This window comes from Anopheles stephensi, chromosome 3 (assembly GCF_013141755.1).
Source record: "Anopheles stephensi strain Indian chromosome 3, UCI_ANSTEP_V1.0, whole genome shotgun sequence".
NCBI lineage: Eukaryota > Metazoa > Arthropoda > Insecta > Diptera > Culicidae > Anopheles > Anopheles stephensi.
The window spans coordinates 10,550,748-10,574,019 of NC_050203.1; the positions used below are offsets into that span (position 1 = coordinate 10,550,748).

Sequence of the window (23,272 nt, forward strand, 5' to 3'; positions counted from 1 at the left end):
AAAATCGAATTCATAGCTTATTTCACGGAACAATTTTACTTTCGTCATTGCATTAATGCTTTCGCTAGTGTCCGCTAGGTGGCGCTCTTGTTCGCAGCTTGACAACCATCCGTTGACAGCTAGCCGAAGCCGTTGTTTTGAATTAAATAAACTGTGCTTGTGTGCGACAAAGCCGACGAGCTGTGTTCCGTTCTAGTGTTGAAAAAGTTATATTTTCCTCGGTCAAATGGATGAAATAATGAAATTCAAAGCATGGGCCACGAAGCTGGGTTGCCCACCAGAAAGAATACCTCCCGATGATACGCTTAAGAAGTATTTTAACCTCTTTTTTACCGCTTGTACTCAGAGCGCTAATCATCCACCTGTTTGTTCTTGTTTCAGATCGTTCCGTGGCGAGCAAAGCACAATGTTTCAGCACATAATGGAAAAGGTGCGCTCGCGACAGGAGATTGAAGCAATGCGAAAGAATGTGCTTGTTCACAAGCTGAAAATTCACAAGAAAACTGACAGCATCGTTGCGGTAAGCAAGGAACCCGCCCTAGGGTCTTATGCCCGGACAATATTCTCATGCAACCTACATTTTTCCCTTCCGTAGAATGCATCCTTTAACATGCTGCCCGTTGAACTACAGCGCTACTTGAAGATCCAGAAGCTGAAGAAGAAAATCGATGAAACACAGCAGCGGATTAAACAATCCATCGCCGGCTTCGAATCAACCAACTTGCAGATCAAGGAGAAAAGTAAGCAATCCCGTTCATTTTGCTCTTGCTCATCTTACCGCGACTATAAACACTTTTCTCATAGATGTCCAGAAACTGCAGCTTATGCACAAGCTGGAAGAATTGCATGGCAAAAACGCGCTGTACGTGTCGCACGAAGCAACACTGAAATCCAACATCGAAAAAGAAGCACAACTGATACAGCGCATCGAACGCATAATGCCCATTAAAGGATCCGAGTCGTGTCGCCCCGATACGGCACGGAAAGCCATCGACCGGTGCATCCAGTTGCTGGAGACGTTTTATGGCACTTTCCAAGAGCAAAACCAGGAATCGGGCCGTGCGTTGCAGGAACGGCTATGGGCGGATCTTCGCGATGCTCTGCGCGGTGTCCCGAACCATCTCCTCTGGAACACACTGCTCACGATGAAGGACAAACATCTGCGCGAAATCTCCGAACACGAGAACCGGCGGGACGAGAGCGAACCCAACGTGACGCTGTCCGATCTGGATCTGCTGCAGGCCAGCATGGCCAAACTGTGCTCAAGCCACATCAACGTCTTTCTGGATGTCGTATCCAACCGCAACAAGGTGAATGCAGCCCGGGAAGAGTATCTCGCCAAGTACACACCGAGCTCGAACGAGCTAGAAGCCAAAATGGCACTCCTAAACGTGATGGATGACGAAGCGGAAGAAGCGCTGGAAGAGTATCTGGTGCAGTGGAATTCGCGCGAATACAACCAGGGCCAGATAGACTATATGGTGCGTGAGATCGAGCGCAAAAAGCAAGAACTGCTCAGCTACACGCAAAAGGTGCAAAACCACGAGCAACTGCTCGGCCAGCTGAGAGGCATTTATGGGCAGATCGAGGAAATATCCAAGCATATGGAGTCTGAGCTACAGCAGGTGCGTCAAATCAAGCAGAAGGTACACTACACGAAGTATGTGTGCCAACACACGGTCCACACCATGCGCCAGAAGAATGGAAACAATCAAACGCTAAACATGAGCGATCAGTCGTTTAGTCGGCTTGATAGCACGGTGCTTGCTGGAGCAGCTGGAGGTGGTGGTCCCGTTTACAACCCGGCCGTACTACCGTCCTACGTCCGGGAGCTGGAAGTTTTCCGTCAGATCCCACTCTGGAAATACGTTTGCCGGTCGAGAGCAACACTGCTAAGCGTGGAACCGAATCCAGCCATTTTCTTCGAGTCTCCAACCGTTCTGTCCCTGCTGCCCTGTACCGGCGTGAGTGCGGAAGTATCACTGAAACAGTTTGCCGAAATTCTACAGCTTGAGCAGCACACCAATGCTTCCACGACGGATACGTGCAGCGTCGTGATGCCTTCGATCGACCACGAACAGTTAGAACAGCGGTGGAAGAATAATCATGGAAAGATATGCGAACTGTTGGATAAGATCGAAACGCTCGCGAACAGCTCCCGGCAGACGATGGAAAAGGTACGGTTGTATTACAACTTTTCGCTTGCGAATAATATGCGCAAATATGTCCCCAGTACGAAGCTTTTTAACGGCCGTAGCTTCCGTGAGTACGAGAACGAGTATCTCATGTACTACCGGATGATTTACGGCTTCGGTGGAAACTAATGTTAAGGTGAGCCAGCCCAATCGTTGCTCGCTTTCCAATTGCTTTGTGTGAATAAATTTGCACCTTCATTTTTTTTTATCTTAACTATTCTACTAAAGTCTTCAAGTATCTTTTCATTTTATTAAAATCACACTTAACAGCTAGCTATCGATCTATGCAGCGGGTGCAACGGTGAGCCCATGACCAGCAGTAAACCGGGTCTCACCTTTAGCCCTCCACGCCCATATTGTAGTCGGCAATTTTGGCCAAAATCTTCTCAATGTCCTCCTTACACTGGATCCCAATGTCGTTCAGATCCTTCTCGCACAGCGTTAGAAACACGTCAAAGTTGATCTCCTCCCGGGTGAAGATGCGGATGTACTTCGACAGATTCATGTCCTTCAGTATGTTGGAGACGCAGATGCGATGCTCCAGTTCACGCTTGGCCAACGGGGTAACAGCGTACGCTTCATCTTCCTGCGGTGAACGCTTCTTATGTGTCCTGCATGTTGGAAGGGAATGGAAAAGAAATATTGAATGCTTAACCCATGCACCGCCTGGTTAGGTCACCTACCGGTACTGTTTGGCTAGCAGGTACGTCTTGCCCGCCACATCCTGACGCTCGGTTGCCCTCGGTGTGTTGCACCGTGGCGAGATCCGGAACGTGTGGCTTAGCTCGATCGGGGACAGCTCGGGCGACGGTATCCGGTACTGGTTCACCATCGGCGAAAAGCTGCGCCGTTTCGATCGGTTGCTTGGCTGCTTGTACGCCTCGAACGATACGTCTCCGGTACAGTTACCGCTGGGCGAAATCTTTTGAATTATGGGCGATGGACGGGGTTGGGCGGGGATGCTGGAATCTACCGCCGTCAAACCGATCTCTATTTTTTTTTGGGGGTGTTGATAAACCACTTTCTGTTAGGAACTTTTTACCCGCAAAACATCCGTTAGCCTTACCTTTGGATTTTGTAGTCGACATTATATGATCAAGAACAATTAAAACACACAATAGGACAGACACACAAACAACAAAAAAACGACACAAAACAGATAATTAATTGCTAGCTGCTGCACTGCAACACACCAAGCCAAGCCAGGATTAGTAGCGTGTTTGTGGAGTACAAAATGGGGGACAGGAAACCGGTAGGAGTATTACCGCCATTACGAAGCAGCAGGGCCACAGCCAGGTTCGGTTTTCGCAGTTGAGTCGAACGATCGAAGCGGTGTAAGCGAATAAGGAGTGTGGTGAATTTCTTTCGTGCTTCTTAAGTTTAAAACCAAAAAAGAAACAAATGTTTAAATTTTTGTGTGCATTTACTGACTAGAGTAACTTATGCCCTAGCATATTACTATACAAATACTAAATATGCCTTCATAGGCCTGACGTGTGTGACGCCTGAGTTAAATGAATATTGTGCCCTATTCTAATGATGCTGCCATCATTAAGTTACAATTATAGTTTTGAAAGCTTTTCCCACCGAAAAAAAAAATCTTCAGAATTTACACTTAAAGATTAGTCCCCTCCTCCTGCTCGCTATTGCCTATTACCTTTGTCTGCATAAATTGTATGTTTTGGTGTTGCTGCTGCTCCTACTACCGTCAATCGGTTCGAATTATGCTGTTGGAAAACTGTGCAAACAAAAAACAGAAGCGGTAGAAACTAAAGAGCCACTACTTTGGAGATGCTAGCTTATGGTAACTAGGTGCTATTATTGATAAACCGATAAATTAAACGTGCCGTAGATCTTTCCGCTGGCGATCCTCTCTAGTAATAGTATAATTGTCAGTTCTGCGGGGTCTGATCACCCGGCGGTTTTGGTGGTTTGGTTGAGAGCCCTGCACCAAACCGCTCATAAGCTCATGGCCCTTGCCAACCGCACCCGGAAGTCACGGTACAGCATCTTGCCACCGATCGGCACCCGGCTCAGGTACATGTCGAGACTCATCAGGCACAGTGCCTTCCCGTTCATGGGGAACTTCTGGGCGAGTTCGGGGCTGATGTCCAATCCCTCCGATTGGGCCAGATTGATCAGCCAGGTCCACACGTTTGCTCGTGTCCAATCGCGCGGATCGATCGGCAGACCGTCCGCACCGTACTGGATCTTCTTGATCGCTGTCTGTGAGCTCGGGGGGTTCGATTCACGGCCAGCGTGGTTCGTTGTGCCACCGGTGCCGTGGTTGTTGCCGTGATTCCAGCGCCGTTCGGTCTCGTTCGTCAGCACACTAACCGCGGACAGATCTAGTGGCGGGACGCGCCATTTCGTTGCACTTTCAACCTGCATGCTGTTACCGGTGCTTGAAGAAGATTTGTACAAAATCTTGACGAATTGTCTGCAGGAAGAGAGAGAGAGAGAGAGAAAAAGATTGTTAGACAAATGTTAACAAACGGGAAAGTTGATATGCGTGGTGTGTGATAGAATAACCATGGCACAACGAGGAAGACGAAGAAGTCATCACACAGACACAAATCTGTTCCATTAGAACACGCCACTATCGGCCGCTCGGTGTACTACTGTGTGAATGGGCGGAAAAGTCAGCCAACCGACCACAATGCACGATCGTGTAACAATCGAACAACAATGCGCCCATTTGCACGCAGTTGACGGAAATGGGTCTCCCCACCCCCCGTCTCCCGGTGCACACGGGGAAGTCTTTTGTTCCGGTGACAAACTCGATTTCGTCATCCCAACTCCCCGGAGTCACCTCACCCCTGACTGTAACTCTGGGTGGCCCTGCTCGAGAGCTGCGGAGGCCTTGCATTTCTATCGTGATCTGTTTTGTACATGGTACATGCGTTGCACTTTGGGGGCCGCTACTTCACCTCTACTGCTCCCCCACTTGGACTTCATCCGAAACTGGCGAGATGAATGCATTTCCGGGCAGTTTTTGTATAGCACCGGCCAGAACGGACCATGATCGATCGAATGCGATCGGATCTCGGGCAGATTGGAATGTTTATCCGTTCGCCCAGTTTGAGGTGACATTCGGACCTCCATCGCCGCCATGTTAATATGTTCTTCGGAGATGGGAAAGACACACTCCACACCGAAGGCGAAAAAAGAACTCCCAAGAGCAGTGACCACCCAGCTGGAACGATCTCGTCTAGGACCGTAAGCCTGGTCTGGTGACGACGGTTTATCTTGTTCCCCTTCAAAACCCCGGGGTGTGATCTTGTGTCGTTTCGCATCCTCATCAACCTTCATCACTGAAAGAAACGCTTTCATCGCGCCCGTTACTAATGTGGTTCCAGTGGGCAATGTTGTTCGAAATCCGTTCCACCGTCGTTCCCAGGGCAGGAAGGAATATCCCACACACGCGCGGACCCACAAATGATCGTGTCGTCGGTTTCTCGCTCCGGCAGCCGAGATATCAGTCTCTTTCCATCTTCACCATTAGGGAAGTGATGATGATGATCGTATACGGTTTGTCGATGGACGCATTTTCACATGTGTTTTCCAACACGCGCTTTGTGCGGCGCCCACCGTCGCTGCCGGATGTCACGATTCGCCGATGGGAAAAACGGATGCAGCCACTGGGATGGCGCTGCAGCCACAGACACCGGCTTCCGTCTTTCTGCGTAACGTTTCTCGCGGACAAATTCCACCATCCGTCATTTCTACTGGCTAGCAGCATCCGTGGTATGGCATTTTCGATGGAGAGACAGAGGGAAGAGGAAGCATGAAAAAGAAAACAACAACCACAACCGACCGACACCTCTTTACGCACATCCGGACACGGAAACGGATGCAGTTCTTCTTAATGCCGCGTTCTCGATCTCGGCATATTTGTATCCGCGACCACAGAAAGCACTCGGTTTGACGGTTCTTCGGCCAGCGTTCAAGATTCAAGTGGAAGATTGTGTGTGTGAGTGTGTGCGCGCGTTTTTGCTGCCTGTATGACTGCGCCATATGTGTGGATTGATCTTCATATCGAGCACGGATATGATGTGTCGTCGACCCCTTTTTCCCGAACGCGCTGAGAAAATAAACATTCTTCCGTGCGTTTGGTGAAAAGGCAGCAGTGTGATTTTTTTAAGTGGAAACAAGCCTGTCAACACTTAAATTAGATGGCTCCGTTTTAGACGGTCCCCACGAGGGATCAAACGAATTTTCGTATCGGGGTGAATGGATGCTGCCGTCATCGGTTCGAAGCCGAGGGAAAATGTGGCGTTTGATCGACGTGCAGAAGGTTTAATGTGTGAAATGTGGTGATCTTCTATTTATTTTGTTGCTGACTTTCTAAGCAAAATTATGAGAATCAATATTTATGACACAGTACAGGCATATCTGGGGAATTTGTAGACTACAATCCTCTGAGATTGAGGCTGAGGCTCAATAACGCTCTCTAACGCTCAGATATATATTCGACAGCGGCGCCAGTCTTCTCACGACAGGACCGGGGTTCAAATTTCATCCGGATCGTGTGGACTGTCTATCTAAGTAGGCGGTATCAATAAGTCTAGTAAGCTAGAAATAGCAGGCATGACCTTCAGAGTTAGGAGGTCGATTTCGTATTCTAATGCCGATCTTGTCCTGTAAATATCTTCAAAATACGACCTGACGCTCTGAACTTTAGGTCCTTGGACCTCTGAAGTTGTGGAGGCCCTTGGACACCACGGTTTGAGGAATTCGTTCCCTCCACTGCAGTCCAGGAAATGCTTCAGAATCTCTATCTTCTTCACTCAGAAATAGAGCTGATGGTACGAAAAAGACTCAACCACAGATCCCCAACTTCTCATAGCAACTCCAATAAAATTAACATCACTACAACTGACTTCGTCTGCTGCATGTACTTTAAGCACCCGTGTGATCTGTTTGTCACCGTTTCGTAAATTGAATTCGATCACTCCCAACCGGGTCCATTGTGCCAGGCAGCGTACGCGACAGCCGGCGCGTGTTGTCTGTGTGTCGTAATTGAATTCTGTTGCAACTACTGACAACAGATCACCCACGCAAAACGTCAAGCAGATTTCATTCTTTTTTTCCATTCTCCCGCTCTATCTCCCGTATGTGGTTGTGGTTTTACGAGCATATCTCACACACCGGAAATCAACCGGCTCGAGCGCTCGTGGTCAGAGACGCGGAGATCCAACACGAGATCCGAAAAAAATGCGTTAAATCGCAGCACAAACACGGAATGTCAATGCGTGAAGTCTCGCTGCTCTGTTGTGACGAGGAACGCCAACGCCAACGACCAACAAAAACCAATATACTGTTCCCCGAGCAGAGACACATACAGACACCGGCAGACTGCCAGACGTACAGACAGTCGGGCAGACCAGACAGACAGACAGATAGCGACCGGACGGTAAAAGGGATGGAGCGACAGATAAAGTACAGCCCGCGAACCGGTTCGGATGCTCGCAGCAGCCGCCCTTACCAAACAAAGTTAATAAAATTAAGCAATTAGGAATATGGTGGCCTATAGCGAGCGTGCGTGCCCGCGCTCGGACAGGAAATCTAATTCCCGTATGCCCATAGTCCCCGAAAAGTGTGGTCGGTACCTCTAGTTCTCGGCCAATGTAAACAAAACCTGATAACAAGCGTCTGGATCGAATATCAGACTCAGCGGTCTCAGCGATCAGACATTAATAAACGTCAATATCAATTTCATTAAAGAGATAATTATCTGTCGCATCCGTTCGGGTCTAATTAAATTCGAAAAGAGGCATGCGATAATCGCGTACTCGCCGATAGAACTCGATCAACGATCCCCATCCTCATTACACCAACTTTGGAGGGAGTCGTCACTCCGGACGACGTCACTACCTCCCACTTGATTCCTTTTGTCAGTAGCCACACACCAACCATCACCAACAATTGGCACCGGAGCAGCAATGTTGACCAAGTACCACCACCAGTACAAAACCACACGCGGGACGACTTCCTTATTAACGTCGCTTCCTTCGCCTTCTTCCAACGGGCAACGCCTCGGAACCGTTTGTGCAACGGCAGCAGCAGATGATGATGATGCACCGGCAAACTCAAAACCCTAAAGCAAGTGTGTGCGAGTTCTTGGGCCGTTTCCTTAGGTTCCTCTGCTTCTTCCTGTCTCTGTTGTGCATACGAAACACATCCGAAAGCAACGCAGCAACTCCTTGCGGATGTTGCTTCCATTCACACATCTTTCATTCAGCGCCAGCGTGTTGTTTCATTTCCTTTTGCTCGTCCACGGATATCTTCGCGCGAGAAGGCTCCCGCGAGCCTTTTTCTCCAGGGGTTTTGTCCGACCATGCTCGTGGAAGTTTTCGGTTCACTTCGCTTCCTGTTCTAGTGTTTCCTGCTCTCGTTTCTCCATTCGTTACGGGTACACTGGTGGCTTCCTTGTGTCGTGCCTGTTTTTCTCTCGATTCCTTTTGTTACGAGCGTGTGTTTTTTTTGTTAATTTCTTTCACTGTTTTTATTCTGTTCCTTTTCCTGCTGTCACGGTTTCCTTCACAGGGGGTTTTCCGGTCCGGACTTTGCGTACCGATCGTTACGCCAGTGGAGTAGGTTTACTTGTTTCTTCAGCCTTTTCTGCTTCCTCTTCACGCCACGATCATTCTCCTGCTCAATGAGAGAATTTTACGCACAAAACATAAATAGATCGCCGCGCAAAAAAACAAACACGACCACGTGGTGGGTATTACGCAAGAGAACAGGAAGTGGCGGCAAAAAAAGGGCCGGCATTTTCGCAAACATATACGAGTGGCGAGAGTTTTGTCGTGAAGAATCTGAACTATTTTGACCCGTGCGTTGTGTGTTATGTCGCCATAAGGAGCTAGATTTATTGGGGTGCGCGTTATACGTGATCATCCGGTTGGTGCATTGAGTGTTTAAATGCGCATTTTGGAAGAGCTCGGAGCTAAGCAAACCCCACCACGGTTGAGACAACTGGGACGTCCCAGAATTCATCGCGATCACCCGGGAAGCGACTTCAGTTTCTCTTGATAGTTATGTAATTATCCTATAAAAAAGCGTCGCTTCCCGTCGCTACTTTTCCTGTGTCCCACACACACACGCTCAAGCACAAAGGCAAGGGACGGACCGTCGGAAGTCTGCTTCCTTTCGCCGAGCGCATGGCTTTCCTTCGACAATTTTTCATGGCCTGGAAGAAGAACCTTTACCGGTGAAGCTATTCTCGGGGGGGGGGGGGGGGGGGCGGTGTTTGTAACGATCGTTGCTTTCGATCTGTGCCGTCTATGCGCGAGCGAAGGAAGCGCCCATTCCGATCCGGTTACCGATCCGGAAAGCCACCAGCGGCAGCTTTTTCAAATCGGTATCTCTAATGGGTTTCGTTCCAGAGTTACTGGCGTGTGTGTGTATATAGGGCCGGCCGGGCTTCATGCTTCATGCTCATCAGAATCGGAATCAAATCGCTCCAGTAAATCTCCAGGTTCTAGGTCGGGGTTTTTGTGATGTCTCAGGAATGGAATAGATCCCCCGTTTTTCTTTTTTTCGAGGGTGAAGATCAAGATCTGCTAGACGAGGTGGAAACTCCTAATCCACAAAAACTGGATGTAATAAAGCTTGTTTTAAAGCTTCGAAATGAATCACGACTCTCCCCGAATGGATCCCAGCGGATCTCAGTGCGAGTTGCAAGTCTTGAAGCATACAATAAATAACATCAGTTTTACATTTTATTGGCGCTTGTTTCCGGTGATCAACAGACCCCGGTATATGTTGGTGCACTGTTCCTTCCATGACCTCATTACATGCCGGTCGGCGTCGTACGGCGAAAGCGGCCAAAATTCGAAAACCTATCCAAAAATGTAGGTGAACCAACACTGCTACGGAATGCGGTGCAACATTCGCAATGGAACAACAGCCAAAATGTGGCGCACACACACACACAATGAAATCTAAACGTAAAAACCAATAACCGAACGGAAATACTTTACGCATCTATGGCGGATGGTCTGGCGGATGTGCTCGGCAGTTTGCTACTGCTGCTGCCGCTGTTTCCTCAATTTTCTTCTTCTGCACACTCGCGCCCAGTCGCCGAGACTCGCCAATCGAGGTGGCACGAGGTACGTACACGTACACCAGCACCGGAGGAAGGAGGCCCTACATGATGATGGGACATACGGCGCAACAGAGGGCTCTAACTTCCTTCGCACCGCTTTGTTACTAAACGGATGTCCTCCTCTGGCCCGGTGGTAACGTCGCTGCTGGTGATTTGGTGGAAGCGGCAATTGATGGCGGGATTGAAATTGAATTTTTAGCTCAGTTTCGGAGACGTTCGAAGTCTTAAGTTCCGGCCCTAAAACATGATACACGCGATACGTGTCACGAGGGAAATAAAGACGTTTTTTGGAGGAGAACAGGGACGGGAAGTGGAAAAGGGAAGGAGAGGATATTAAATCCGTCCCTCCACACTGAAAAAAAAAAGCAACGGAGCAATAGAATGCGAGGGACGGACAAAAAATCAGGGCACCTGCTGGAAGCAATTGTCAAACGTAATTACAAAGAAAAAACCTCCTCCTAACCCGGCACCGGAGACGGAAGCCGTGCTTTACAGCGGGAAGAAGAGCAGTGTGGAAGGTGGAGATGAAAAGAGGTGAAACAGAAATGAACAAATCAAACAACGCACTCATCGCACCCGATCCGTCGCTTGCGCGGCCATCAGTGAAGCCATCATCCGATCGAAATGATCCGAAAAGTATGACGGATGTTACCTCAGCATGATTCACACGGGACGTGAGGTTTGAAGAGGGGCCCGGAGGGCGGGAAATCCGGGTTGAAGGCCATTTTACTAACCTCCCGGAGAAGCTGAGAAATGAGTAGTCTCATTGCTCGTTTGTTAATGAGCCAGCGCCATGATCGCGTTATTCCCACAAGTTTGACAGTTGTGCACACAAATTTGACTTTGAATTCTGCAACTGCGTTATCGTAGCAGAATTGTTGCGCATCCGGGGAATGCTCCGGTTCCGGTCCGTTAGTGTCCTATCATACGAACAACATCATCATCATCTTCAGACATCCTGTCCGGTCGGAATGCATCGAATCAACCGCACTGGAGGAAATGGTGACATTTTTCTTCTCTCTCTCCCTCCGCAGTTAATTGACCATTTCCTTCGTCGCCGCGAGTGAGACACCATGCGAACCGATCATGCGATAATTGTTGCCGATCGGTTCTCGTACGCTCGATCATGGTCACCGGGCGGCATCCGGTGGTGGTGGATCGGTCCGGCATAAACAAACAACCATCGAGCATGCCAATTTGTGTGTAACAGCAGGCCCGCATGCTCAAGGTAAACGGCAGCGTTATGGATGAGTGACGTATCGCAACCGCTACCGCGCGGCCACATACATACGGTAGCCAAATTCTTGCCGAAACCATCATTACCAACGGTTTAAACGGTGACCGACATTCGGCCCCAATTGCGTCACTTCCGGTTCACCTGTACCGTGCATCGTGTCGGCCGTATCGAAGTCAATGCTAATGATATCCGCCTCTAATGCGTTTGTGGCCGAAACACCGACAGCACAGATATCTCAGACATTCCGAAAACCCGCAAACAGAGACCTCCTGCTTCCAAGCAAACAAATAATACGGTCCGACGCGTTCGAAAAAGTCAATCAGGCCTGTCAGTCAAGTGACGGCGATCGCCAAGGTTCACCAAGGTTCACGAGCAACTCGACACTTGGGGCCCCATGGGTGGCGTAGTGTCGCACCGACCACAACTTATCAGTGCACCTCCAACCTTGCAATCTTGGCCCAACCGGGTACGTTGACTGATTAGAACGACTCGGAAGCGCTTACGCGCGTGCATCCACCAACTTTCGCTTACTTCATTCACTCGCTCTCGCCGGCGACGTTAATGACATTTGTTCGATGGTTAAATTACTGACGCGTGTCTGTCGCTTCCTGTCCCGCAGACGAGACGGGACCCGATACCGTGTGTCTCTTTGCCTACTGGTCTGGATTTGGTTCATTTAGCATGCACAGGCCCCGTATAAATTAGCCTAATTGCAGCAAAAAAACAAACGCGCTCCTCACTTTCGACACTTGCTGGAACGGTCCTTACGGTGAGCTTCACCTCCGAGACTTTCAAGGCTTTCCGAAGGGCAAACGCTGGGCGTTCGACAAAGCTTTGGCGCCGGCAGAACCAATACGGAAGTTTATTTTTATTATCAGCCGGTAGCACACGAATTTGGGTTGGTGGCGGCGAAGTAGCGCACCGCGATAACCTCAAATTTCCGCTCCGGGCGGCGAAAGAAAGTGGCGTTTTGTGTTTTAATCAGGTTTCAGTTGTTGTTTTTTATTTCGGAATAGCGCTGATGTCATGTCAGCGTGATGTTTCGATGGTCGACTAAGAAGCAGATAGCCGTGTGTGCTTCCACTGTACTGCGTTTGAAGTCTTGAGCAGGCCAGAGAACTCTTCTGAAATTTGAACCAACAGTCTTCTAGTGTGCGAACTAGGACCGGGTGAGAACTGCATCAAGCAGCGCATGTTGGTTGCAGCTGGTAACATTAAACCTTTCCAACCTAGAAAACAATGACCCCACAGCACACCGACCAACGTGCTCTGTGGTTCATTCTCAGGCCAGAATTCACCGGGCTCCGGGGTGGCGATGGTGGGAAAACAAATACCTGCAGCCTGTCGTCCGCTTCCCAACTGCAATACGAGTCTCTTGCAGTGCTCTGCGGCAACAAATTTGCGGCACGATGACGCCACAGAAACCACGCTTGATCGCATTGTTCTTGCGCAAGCGTCGTCTTAGAGTCACGCATCTTGGGGCCGCAAGAGCGGAAAAGAACTCTTGCTGCTGCTGCTGCTGCTGCTACGGCTTGGTTCTCACATTTCCAACCACCCCGGGTGCGGAACGAACTGGAAAATCTACCGACCATAACGCGGAAACCCTTGCGAGGCTTCGGCGTTCTGCTCGTAATAATGATGTCGATCGTTCGCGGTCCCGGTACGAGCGTGAATCGAGGGCAGGCACCGTTATTTACACTCCAATTGTTTTGCGGGAATTGCCCGTAAGCAGCAGGGCCCGACAGCTGCGCTCGGTACGCTCAAGAGCCATTCCCCGGCCACCCCCGGGGGAAGTGTAGTGAATTAATTCCACATTAATCTAGCCCGCCAACAAGGCGAGAAGGAGGTCGGAAGAGGATACCGTGGATACCCCCGTGGGTGGGGGGATCCTCTATTCCATTCGTCGACCTGCACAACAGGTTGAGATCTTCACGATCACTTCCCCCCGCGAACCATAACCCGAGCCCGAGGAATTCCAAGTTCCCTGCGCTGTTGGTGCTTTCTTCCAGTGCAGATGTTGCCGGGCCCGTGGAATTGGCGTGGTAAAGAAAAGCAGCCGCTCGTATCCACACCTTTTCGTCTAATTTGGAAAAGTAGTATTTTGATGGGCAAGCCAACGCGCCAACGGGGGATACTGATACCGCGAGAGTGCGTATCGGGGGCGTTGGCAGTTCCGCTGGAATTTGGAATAGCAACAGACGCGAGCTAAATTATTGTTTATTTGCACTTCACCTTCACCGTCGGTGGATTCGCCGGCTCGCTCGGCTCATTTGCTCCGGAAAAATGGGTTTTGCGCTCTGATCTGATGAAAACGATCGAGCTTGTGCGCTTGGACCACCGCTCAGCGAGCCGTGAGAGATCAGCCCAGCAACAACACCTTCTCATTAGAGCTGTGCGCGGTGAGGGTAACGAACGATAGATGGAGTTTTTCTTTAGGGGTAATTAAATCATCATTCTAAACGTACTGGATTTTTCTGAGGGAGAAAACAGAATTTCAAGCTGTAGATGATCAGACATTGCTTGCATCAAAAGTCATCCCAAAAAGTCGACCAAAAACCCTTCGGAAGGGAAATAGTTTAAACACTTCGGTAAATGGAGTATAAAAACTGGACCATTTTCCTCGGTGCCTGGATGTGACTTTGAGCTGCTGCACGGGTAAATTTTTAATAATCTCACATCCGCTTTTCGGCCGCGTGCCGTGTGCCGACAGGGTTTTCCTCCTTATGTTTCCCGCCTCTCGGAAGCGGGGAAAAGTTAGTCTTGGGAAAGAATTTGCAGCAGGCCCGCGAAATGGAACAACCACGAAGGAAGGAAATTCTCTTTTCCTTCTCCTTCTTTCCCGATCGGTAAGCGATCGCAATTTTCACATCATTTCCAGACCGATCGTAAGCAGACAGCCACACAGCATATAAAGCTCACCGTGATCGTTCAGTTCCGTTCGCTAATAGACGGTACAGTTACAGAGTTGGAAGAGTCGGCTCTATTTTTGGGGGAAGGAAATTGTGATAAAATCCGGGAAGCTCACTGAAAAGAGGAAAGCCAGTGCCATATGTTGCAAGATGCACCGTTTTTTTCTCTGATTACGGTAAAGGCACTTTTAAGGCAACGCGTCTTCAACCTTTTTGTGAGGGTTTCCATCTTTATTTGTGTATTTTCGTTGGGAAGGAAAGGCCGAAATAACGACACATCTCCAAAAAATGCTGCCCAAGGTGGTTGAAGTCAAGGTGTTTTACTTCATCCATCAAACCGCACACGCACACACACACCACATGACACACTTACTAACAGCCGAAAAAAAAGCTAGTCTCCGGTTATGGGCAAGTATCCATTTCTGGTACTCACGGTGGTACGTAAAGGCCGTCCGATGCGCTTCTTTTTTTGGGGGGCTTAAAATTGTTTTCTCCACCATTTGTTTTTTTTTTCGTTTGTCATTTTCGGGAAAACCGTGCCGCAATATTGGGCTGCTTTTAATTTGAGGGAGAAACGGACCGTTTCTGTGCAAGACCGTCATAACAAAGCGGCACGAAGAACTGCTCGATCGCGAAACCTGCTGCTGAGTGTGGCGAATTTTTTGAAGGTTTCGTTTTGTGCCTTACCAGCAAGAAAAGCTAACACGAGACTTTCAATGAAGCCCCAGTTCGAAAGATTGAGGTTACTTTAATTGATTTGAGGAATTGTGTGTGTTTCTTTTTTTGTTGCGCCTCAAAATGAAAGAAAATTGGAGTACAATCCCCATGCCAGTGTTGGCTGTGACAGACAATCGATGGGTTTTTTCTTTCTTGCCTCCATAATAAACTTCCGCTGGCCTTATCAATGCCCCGTTTCTCAACCAAAAAAACATAATTCGATGGTTCAATTTGAAGTTCGATGAGTGTGGTCGATTCGAGAAATTAGGGCACCGAAACGCATTCGCAACAAATATGTACAGCCTGGGCACACTGAAGCAAGCACGTCTGGAGTCGGCAAGCCGCCCAACAGTCGTCTAAAATTAAAGGCGTGAATGAATGGCGAGTCCGCACGCACCGTGCTCAGTGAGTCACGGTAGACGTCGGGTGCTTCCAAAAATAAATATCCGAACCACGGGCGTTGCGTGGTTCGCCCCCCTTATCTCATATCTCGTTGGGAAGGCTGTGGAGACAACCCTTTCTGTCCCCAAGTAATCAGCAGCAGCATCAGCAGTAACAACAGTGGTATATGCTACCGTTATCTGTCTCCTAGTCGGCGAACGGATGTTAGGCACCGGTCGAGAGTGCATCCGTGGGCCAAAAACACGCCGACCACAGAGGTGGTGCATTTGGTTGTTTTTGGACTGCTTTTGGACGGTGCCTTATATGGTACGGGATGAAAAACGACGTAGGACGCACGTTAAGACGGATATTCTTGAAACCGGGAACTTTCGCCGATTTGAAGTGCGTTTCCTAGTGCTATTGCAGACACGGTCACCGAACTCCTTATAGAGTACCTGGGGAAATACGTCACTACTTGAAGTCTCTTCGGAATTCCCAAGGTTCTAATAGGCAACTGTGAGCCATATGTCATCGATTCTTTCCTTCTAGCAAGAGTCTAGAAGATCAATTATTCTAGCCTATAGTTAGTGGCATAATAACCAGAGCACACCAGGGGTGAAATAATAATCGCTTTTAGTAAGAAATGAGTGACGAACCGGAAATCTTACACCAGACACCCTGATCGCTCTCCTTACAAGCCTTGAACGTGAAATTATCAAACAAGGATGAACCCGACAAAAAAACAACAACCCATCTTTTCTACTACGCTTCAATTTTCCTTATCTTCTCGTCTTTTTCATAAGCCTAATCGACATCATTAGCGTGTCCCAGCTCCCATCCGCTGGTCATGATTTTTCCCATCCAACAAACAACAAGCCGGTTGGACACATCAGCCAAAGAAAACGAAACAAAAAAAAAACAACACCAAAACCCTTTCCGTCCGACTTTTCCCTAATGATCTAATTTCCCTTTTCATTCGGTTCGCCCGACCAGACGGGTTGAAAAGAAAACCGGAAGCATCTAACCAGCCCCGAAAGGAAATGGAGGTTCGTGATCGATTTGTGGTGATGTGTGTGTGTGTGTGTGCTGGCCACCCCATCCGGCGTGTAAACAATCACACCGAAATGGACAGTTCTATATTTAAACCACATTTCGCGCGACTGACAGAGCTCAGCGAAACAGGAAGGCGCGATCTTCGGCACACGTTCTTCGTGATGCAGTTTTTTGTTGGAGGGAACATGTCTGGAAGGTAAATCCGTCTTTAAGATGTGAAGTTACCGGATAAAAAAAAATTGACCGATTTCAATTCGTGACTCTATCCTCCTTCACGTGTACCACGGTCATGTAAAAGAAACCGAGCAATGTAACGCCATCGGCTGCCGGACAACTACCGGATGCCGTCCACGGATGGGTTCTATTTCAAACAACATCCGCACGTAATGTTTGCAATGTTTCGGACAGGGGGTTTTCTCCACCTCTTTTTTTTTTGCGCCACAAAGACGAAGATCCAGAAAAGAGAACAACAACAGCAACATCGGACACAAGAAGAAAAAATAAAACCTTCGACGATCGGCGATCGCATCCCAAACACTCACGCGTCCGCGATTTCGGAAATGGGTTTTTTGCGCTAGGCGTTGTTTTTCTTTTCCGCTTCATTTTCCTTCCCCGGTCAATCGGACCAGTATTATTGGGGGGTGTTTGAGGGAAATTTTCTCCCAGGTCCATGGTCCATTTTCCGGCTCCCACACATGCGTACGATGACGCACAGTCGCAGTGTGATCGCGAGGGCACGCACGCACGCACGGAGGAAATGTCCAGCGTGCTTCGGTGCTTCGGGAAATGAGTCGACAAAGTGCCCGCGAGACCACCGGACAAATTAGGTGGCGGCGCGCATCGGGGCAAGTTGGTCACACGCTCTCGTAGCTGTCCAGCGGCGAGCGAGACCTTCAGTATTATTAGATCCGTTTCGGGGGTTTTGCCCTTTTCGCGCGCAAGATGCGGGAAATAGAGTTTTCCCTTCGTGTGACAGAGCGAGATAGCATGCTCATCACGTCCGTGTGTGTGTGTGTGAGAGACTAGGGTCACCCGGACGGATGCTTCAAATGATCTTTTTCCTCCCGTATTTTGTTGCTGAGCTCAGAAAAATCGCCCAAGCTTCTCCGGTTGGCGCGCGTTTCCTATCGTGTCGTAAGATCTAAGAGAAATCTAAATTGAATTTGTCTTCGAATAGGAGGTGTTTTTTTTTTTGTTTGCTTCTAGGAAATTGGTTAGTGCTGTGATTAATTTTGACTTTGTTTTGTGGGGCTTTGCGTGCGTTAGTTAATTAGATTTTGTTGATCAAGAGAGAGAGGGACTGGTGATCGGGACATGATCTTCACAGTCTGTGACGTATGAGGTTTTATTGAGGTCTCTAATTTCATTGGGCATGAAACAACATAAAGGGGGCTTTAAAAGAACATCAGAAGATCAGTGATCTTCAAAGATCCTATTAATCCCGCACAGCGTCACATGGAGTAAAGATCACCATGAGCAAAGATGGCGATTGCAGTTAAAGCCTCAATTAAAGCTAGAGCAATCAAAGCGAGCAAACAATAACAAACCAATCAGTCAATTCTAGCTCCCGCTTTGCATCAACATGTGCCGCAAATCAACAAATCGTCAATACTGGTACGACTTCCGGTTTCCCGCTGGGCGCAACGGCGGTGCTGCTCATTGCAAAACTTCCCGCCCATCCGGAGAGAGAGAGAGAGAGGGCACCCACAGCACACGCAAGAAGCGCAAGATTTTTCGTAAATTAATAATAGATTTCCTGCTCATTAAGGTTTCGGGCCGGAATCACATGTTCCCGGGTGCGGGTACACGCTGGTTAGGCGTCATACACGTATGCCGCCATTCGAGAATGGGCGCGTTGCGTTGCCACCTTTCCACAGCATTGGCTGGAAAAGGAAAACCACCCCGGGGGCCATGATCGGGAAAATCATGATCAAAAGCGTCGTGCGTCGGGCAAAACAAAACAAGCCGGATGAAAGGGGCGTTCCGTGGGGTTGATCATTTTCTTCACCTTCTCATTACGCGCGCCTCAAGCCTCCAACGTTCGGACGAAAACGAACCGGGCAAGGGAAATGAGTGTTCCTCTTGTCAAAAGTAGAGTTACGCAAGTAGAGGCCACTTATTAGGGGCTTCTCAAGGGAGCGGACGTGGTGTTTCGGGTTTCCGTTTCACACCGGGACATGGGCGACCAGGAGACGGAGCTGCTGAACCTCGTTCTGCACGAACACAGTTCCGGTGCCTGTGTTCTAATGGAAGAACAAACGACACAACCCCGTTCAAACCATTCGGAGGGCCGATCCAGAAGCGGAAACCCACCCTAATCCATATTCGTTTCGGTTTCATAAATCATAGTATGGGGACCGATCGGGATTGAGTAAGCAGCTCTCACGCACATATGGAGATCATTTATTTATGTAAATTGAGAAATGGTCTAATCGATTTCGACTCAAAGAAGGGAATATTGCCGCGCTTATATGCGGCGGGGTTTTTGCATTTGCAACCAACATTACCGAGCTACACGCACGGCGCATGTGTTTCAACCGCTTCGAGACGAATATTTACTCAACTTGTGCTCATTTCCGGCTGCTTGAAGTAAGGGATCTTAACATACCACACTTACAAACGGAACGGGCGTTTGCATACTTTTGTCGTCATTCGGCACCCACTTCGAGGGCACATCACGAACAAGAATCAACAAACAAATCAACACTATTTTTGCCCCCTAAATGTTGAGCGATCGAGAAAGAAATGTTTGCGGTCGCCTTGCACGGCATCAATATGAAATTAAACCCCCGATTCGGAATCCATTTTTTTTAAGAGGATGGAGAGAGTGATCGATGTTGTGTAGGTTGGCCGGAGTCAGAGTAATGGCACGATCGAAGTCGATTTCTCCAATTACTTGTCATAAAATATGGTACAGGGCGTTTGTGTTTTGTGCACCGGGGTAAGGTGGTAAAGCGTTATCGTGCGAAGGGGACTGACTCATGACACTACGTTTTTATTCTAGTAGCAAGTCGTCTAGACTTTGTTTGCAGTGAGTCATAGTCTGTTTTCCTATGGTCAGGTTGTATTTTTTTAACGCACTTGGAATTTTAAAAAATCCGAAAAAGTGACTCAGACATCGAAGCGATATTAATAAATAATCGATGTTCCAATGTCGGGGATTTTCAAGATAATGTTAGAATGTTGAGATCAGTTTAGGCGTCAAAGTCGACTTGCGACCAATTCAACACTACCTCAGACATCTCCCAAAAAAGCATCAAGAATTGGTCCCAACATGATCTCTTCTTCTCGAATTCCTCCGTAGTCCTCTAGTAGACAAGATCTGAGTTCTGAGACTCATCGTCAAGTCATGCAAAAGATATCGATCGATCGTGCTCGCCTATAAATCCCTTAACCATACAACCGTAACTTTGCAACAGATTTCTATTCAAATGCACAACCAATCCATGGCCATTAAATCATATCTGTTGTGCTCCTCCAATATGCAAAAACTCAACTTACCTCAGCTTTTGGTCGCCAAATATGAAACGCAACGGAAGCTCTTCTTTTTGTTTCGGCTACCGCTTCCCGCCCTTACGAAAGCGCGACCGATCGTTTGCAGATGTTTCCGGTTCGATCGAGAATAAATCAGGCAACCTCTGGCTTCCAAATGTGGCTGGCTGGATGATGCAAAAAACACAAACGCAACGAAGCTGCTGGTACACACACGTGCCGCGTCACACTACGCAACCAACGACTGCAGCGTCTACCGGCTGCTGCTGTTGTTGTGATGCTGATGCTGCAGCAGGCAACCGTCCCAATGCCTGCCGATCACTTCCCGATGGTTTGGTACCCGGCTGTTACGTTTCGGAGCCAGCTGAAGCTGGTGAGGTCCTTCCGAGATTATTAGGAGATTGTGTTCCGAACGCTTGCTACACTCTTTCACTGTTCTTCGAACAACCCCGTGGTGACAGATGTTTGAGGCGAAGGAACTTTGTTACCTTTGAAGATCTCACACTCAACACTAGCCCCTAGCAAGAATTGCTACACGTGGCACGAAACACGATACCTCCGGAACGAAGAACTTTCTGAACGCTCTCAAGTATGAAGTGGTATAATTTTGTTTTGTTCGCCAAATTGATTATCGTATTTCTAATTAGGTTCACGGGTGAGTGCTTCCCCCGGGGTTGCTAGCGCTTGGTGTTTTCCGAAAACTTCCCAGAACTTGATTAATTCGCACTGGAAGTTTTGGGTTCTTTGGGTAGGATACGGTTGTTGGACGGAGTTTGCCCTTCTCCTCAAGGTAGGATCCGTTGCTCGCGATCGCGATCTTATCGGCAAAATCGTCACGTTACGCTATGGTTACGTTGCAGCTTGAAGAAGGTTTTGCGGCGCTTGTCTGGCTCTTTCGTTACACTTCACTGAGCAGCTGGAAGGTTTTTTTTTTACCTGAGATCACAATCTTTGGGACACACAAAATGCTCACTTCACAACACTGTAATCGGGCGCACCACCGGTAGCAGCACGTGATCGATTGACCTCGGAACAAATCGAAAAACGAAAACTGACGCACTTCAGGTGGTGGAAGACTTGTTCACTTATGCAGGCGCGAATTTGCGACGGTCACACTACGCAACGCAACGAGAAACGATATTTTCTTCCGGTGGCGAGCGAACGTAAGATCGACGGCGTTCCTCCGATGTTTGCTTTCCGAGAACGAAAGAATGAATGAAGCTATGTTTATGCTGCACACTCAGTTTTGTCCGCGTTCAGCGCGTCGAGTGAGCGAAACAGCTCATCCGGTTGAGAGAGTGAGATACCTGTCGCAGCTGCACTACGGGCTAGCGAGCGAGTTTGAAGAAATAATTCTGTTTAATGCTTTTTTATAAATATAAAAGATACAAAAATATTTTGAGGAAATCGTTTGATTTATTTTTATGGTAATTTTAAACTTTTTTGATCGTTCGATTTTTATTTTTTATATTTTTAAATTAATTTTAACATTAATGATTTTTTTTCAACATTTCACTGTGCCATGGCAAATGGCTTCACGCACACTACCAAAATAAAACAGCTGATCGAGTATTGTAACTTCAACAAATCCGTTTATCACGAGTAAGAAGATCTTTTATTGAATTAAATATTGATTTTTTTTTTAAAATATATAAAAATAATATTTTGATTGTTTTATTCTTTTCCAAAACCGAGCAAGCAAAAGCAATATTTTACGAGTAAATATAAAAAAAAATATCTGAAGTTGTTTACTTCAACATTTTTTTAGGGTTTTGTGAAGGTTTTATTACATTTTTCAAGTACTCTCCTCTAGTGAACGCTTTTTTATATTTATGTACCAAAATTAAACAAACCGTTAAACTTTCCTTAAAGCTATAAAACGAATCGGTTTTATTGTTTTTTTTTTTTTAATTCTCAATCATACACTTTTTTATGTGCCCGCCTCCTTTACATTTATGTCCTTTACAGAACTAGACCACCGCAATAAACCTTCGCTTGACAGTTTTACTGATTTGTAAACGAAACCCATCCCGCCCTGTCCCTACCAGGCTTGACCGCGGCCAACGGTAATATGAGAATTTATATTTACCCATCGACATGAAACCGGCCATCCTCAGGCAGCCCTTTTACCGACCCGTCGAACGTCATCTGCCGATCGACCCGGTTAAACGTGCGTGTGGTTCGTATAGTTGGGATCGCAAACAACTTCTCGCAAGGCATTTGCTTTTTGTATTCCAAAGGACTCATGGACTACGCCCACCAAACAGATATGCTGTGGTCGGGCGAAGGGTGGCGTAGATTAGTTGTTGTTTTTTCCAACGATTCACCAACGGCGGCCAGGATGTATCGATCCTCGGGAAGGGATCGTATCGTATGTTTGTTGTGTATTTATTTTGTGACCGGAATCGAAACCCGGATAGCGGATCCTGCCCACATTTGTCCACAGCTTTGAAGCTGCTAGCAAATAGAACTGAAGCCTGATGTCCTCAGAAAACACACTGCACACTTCAAGTCAAACGTATTTTTCTTTACATATCCGCTCATCCGTTTTACTCCGGCACCCAAACCTCCGGCGATTCGAAACGGATGATGGTTGGTTTTCGAAAAAAAATCAAAGGAAACTCGAGTTGCGAGTGGAGAGAAAAAAAAACATCCTTTTTTTCATTTGGGATTAGTTTAGCTTCGGGTTTTTCAACACCGATTGGAAACATTCATCCGGTTGGCGAAAGGATCAAACCTCGAAATAAAAAACCAGGAAACTCTCCGTAGATCAGACGATATAGCCAGCCGCACCCAGACTCCTCCGTATACCTCCCGGAAAGTGTCGAATCATGGTGACGTCGGCCACAAGCTGACGCTGCCATTGCCTGATGGAATGTGGCCGTCCGCTATTGCCTAATAGCTTGCGCCACAAAACGAACCACACGGGAGTAGAATTCAATTAAATGCTTGAATTTAAAGCAAAACCGCGCTTATCCGAGCCGGCGATCGCGATCGTGCCTCACAGGATGTGCTCATCGTGATTTGTTGCCTTTTCTCCCGTCGTTCGTTTGTGCAGCTGCACGTGGCCAAGATGTAGGCTGTCGGAGAAGGAGTTCCTCGAAATGCAGCCGTCTATTTACATAATTTACCCATTAGCTGGGACGATCCTTTCGGGCCGTGAAGGGCAGATGGT

General features: G+C 47.9%; 3 protein-coding genes across 3 annotated transcripts; 1 reads left to right on the top strand and 2 right to left on the bottom strand.

Annotated features, from left to right (window-relative positions):
• The first annotated feature begins 142 nt into the window (after positions 1 to 142).
• On the top strand, positions 143 to 2,422 carry LOC118513140 (augmin complex subunit dgt5). Its single transcript, XM_036058566.1, has 4 exons — positions 143 to 312; positions 382 to 520; positions 596 to 740; positions 805 to 2,422. The coding sequence occupies exons 1-4, from the start codon at positions 227 to 229 to the stop codon at positions 2,322 to 2,324; spliced, it is 1,890 nt and encodes a 629-aa protein (XP_035914459.1). The 5' UTR covers positions 143 to 226; the 3' UTR covers positions 2,325 to 2,422.
• LOC118513141 lies at positions 2,419 to 3,441 on the bottom strand. Its single transcript, XM_036058567.1, has 3 exons — positions 3,262 to 3,441; positions 2,879 to 3,185; positions 2,419 to 2,806 (listed from the first exon to the last, which is right to left on the bottom strand). Exons 1-3 carry the CDS (start codon positions 3,281 to 3,283, stop codon positions 2,533 to 2,535), a joined length of 603 nt encoding a protein of 200 aa, XP_035914460.1. The 5' UTR covers positions 3,284 to 3,441; the 3' UTR covers positions 2,419 to 2,532.
• A 158-nt stretch (positions 3,442 to 3,599) lies between these two features.
• On the bottom strand, positions 3,600 to 21,321 carry LOC118513142 (ETS homologous factor). The gene is made up of 2 exons (XM_036058568.1): positions 20,107 to 21,321; positions 3,600 to 4,635 (listed from the first exon to the last, which is right to left on the bottom strand). Exon 2 carries the CDS (start codon positions 4,584 to 4,586, stop codon positions 4,155 to 4,157), a length of 432 nt encoding a protein of 143 aa, XP_035914461.1. The 5' UTR covers positions 4,587 to 4,635; positions 20,107 to 21,321; the 3' UTR covers positions 3,600 to 4,154.
• Positions 21,322 to 23,272: the final 1,951 nt, after the last annotated feature.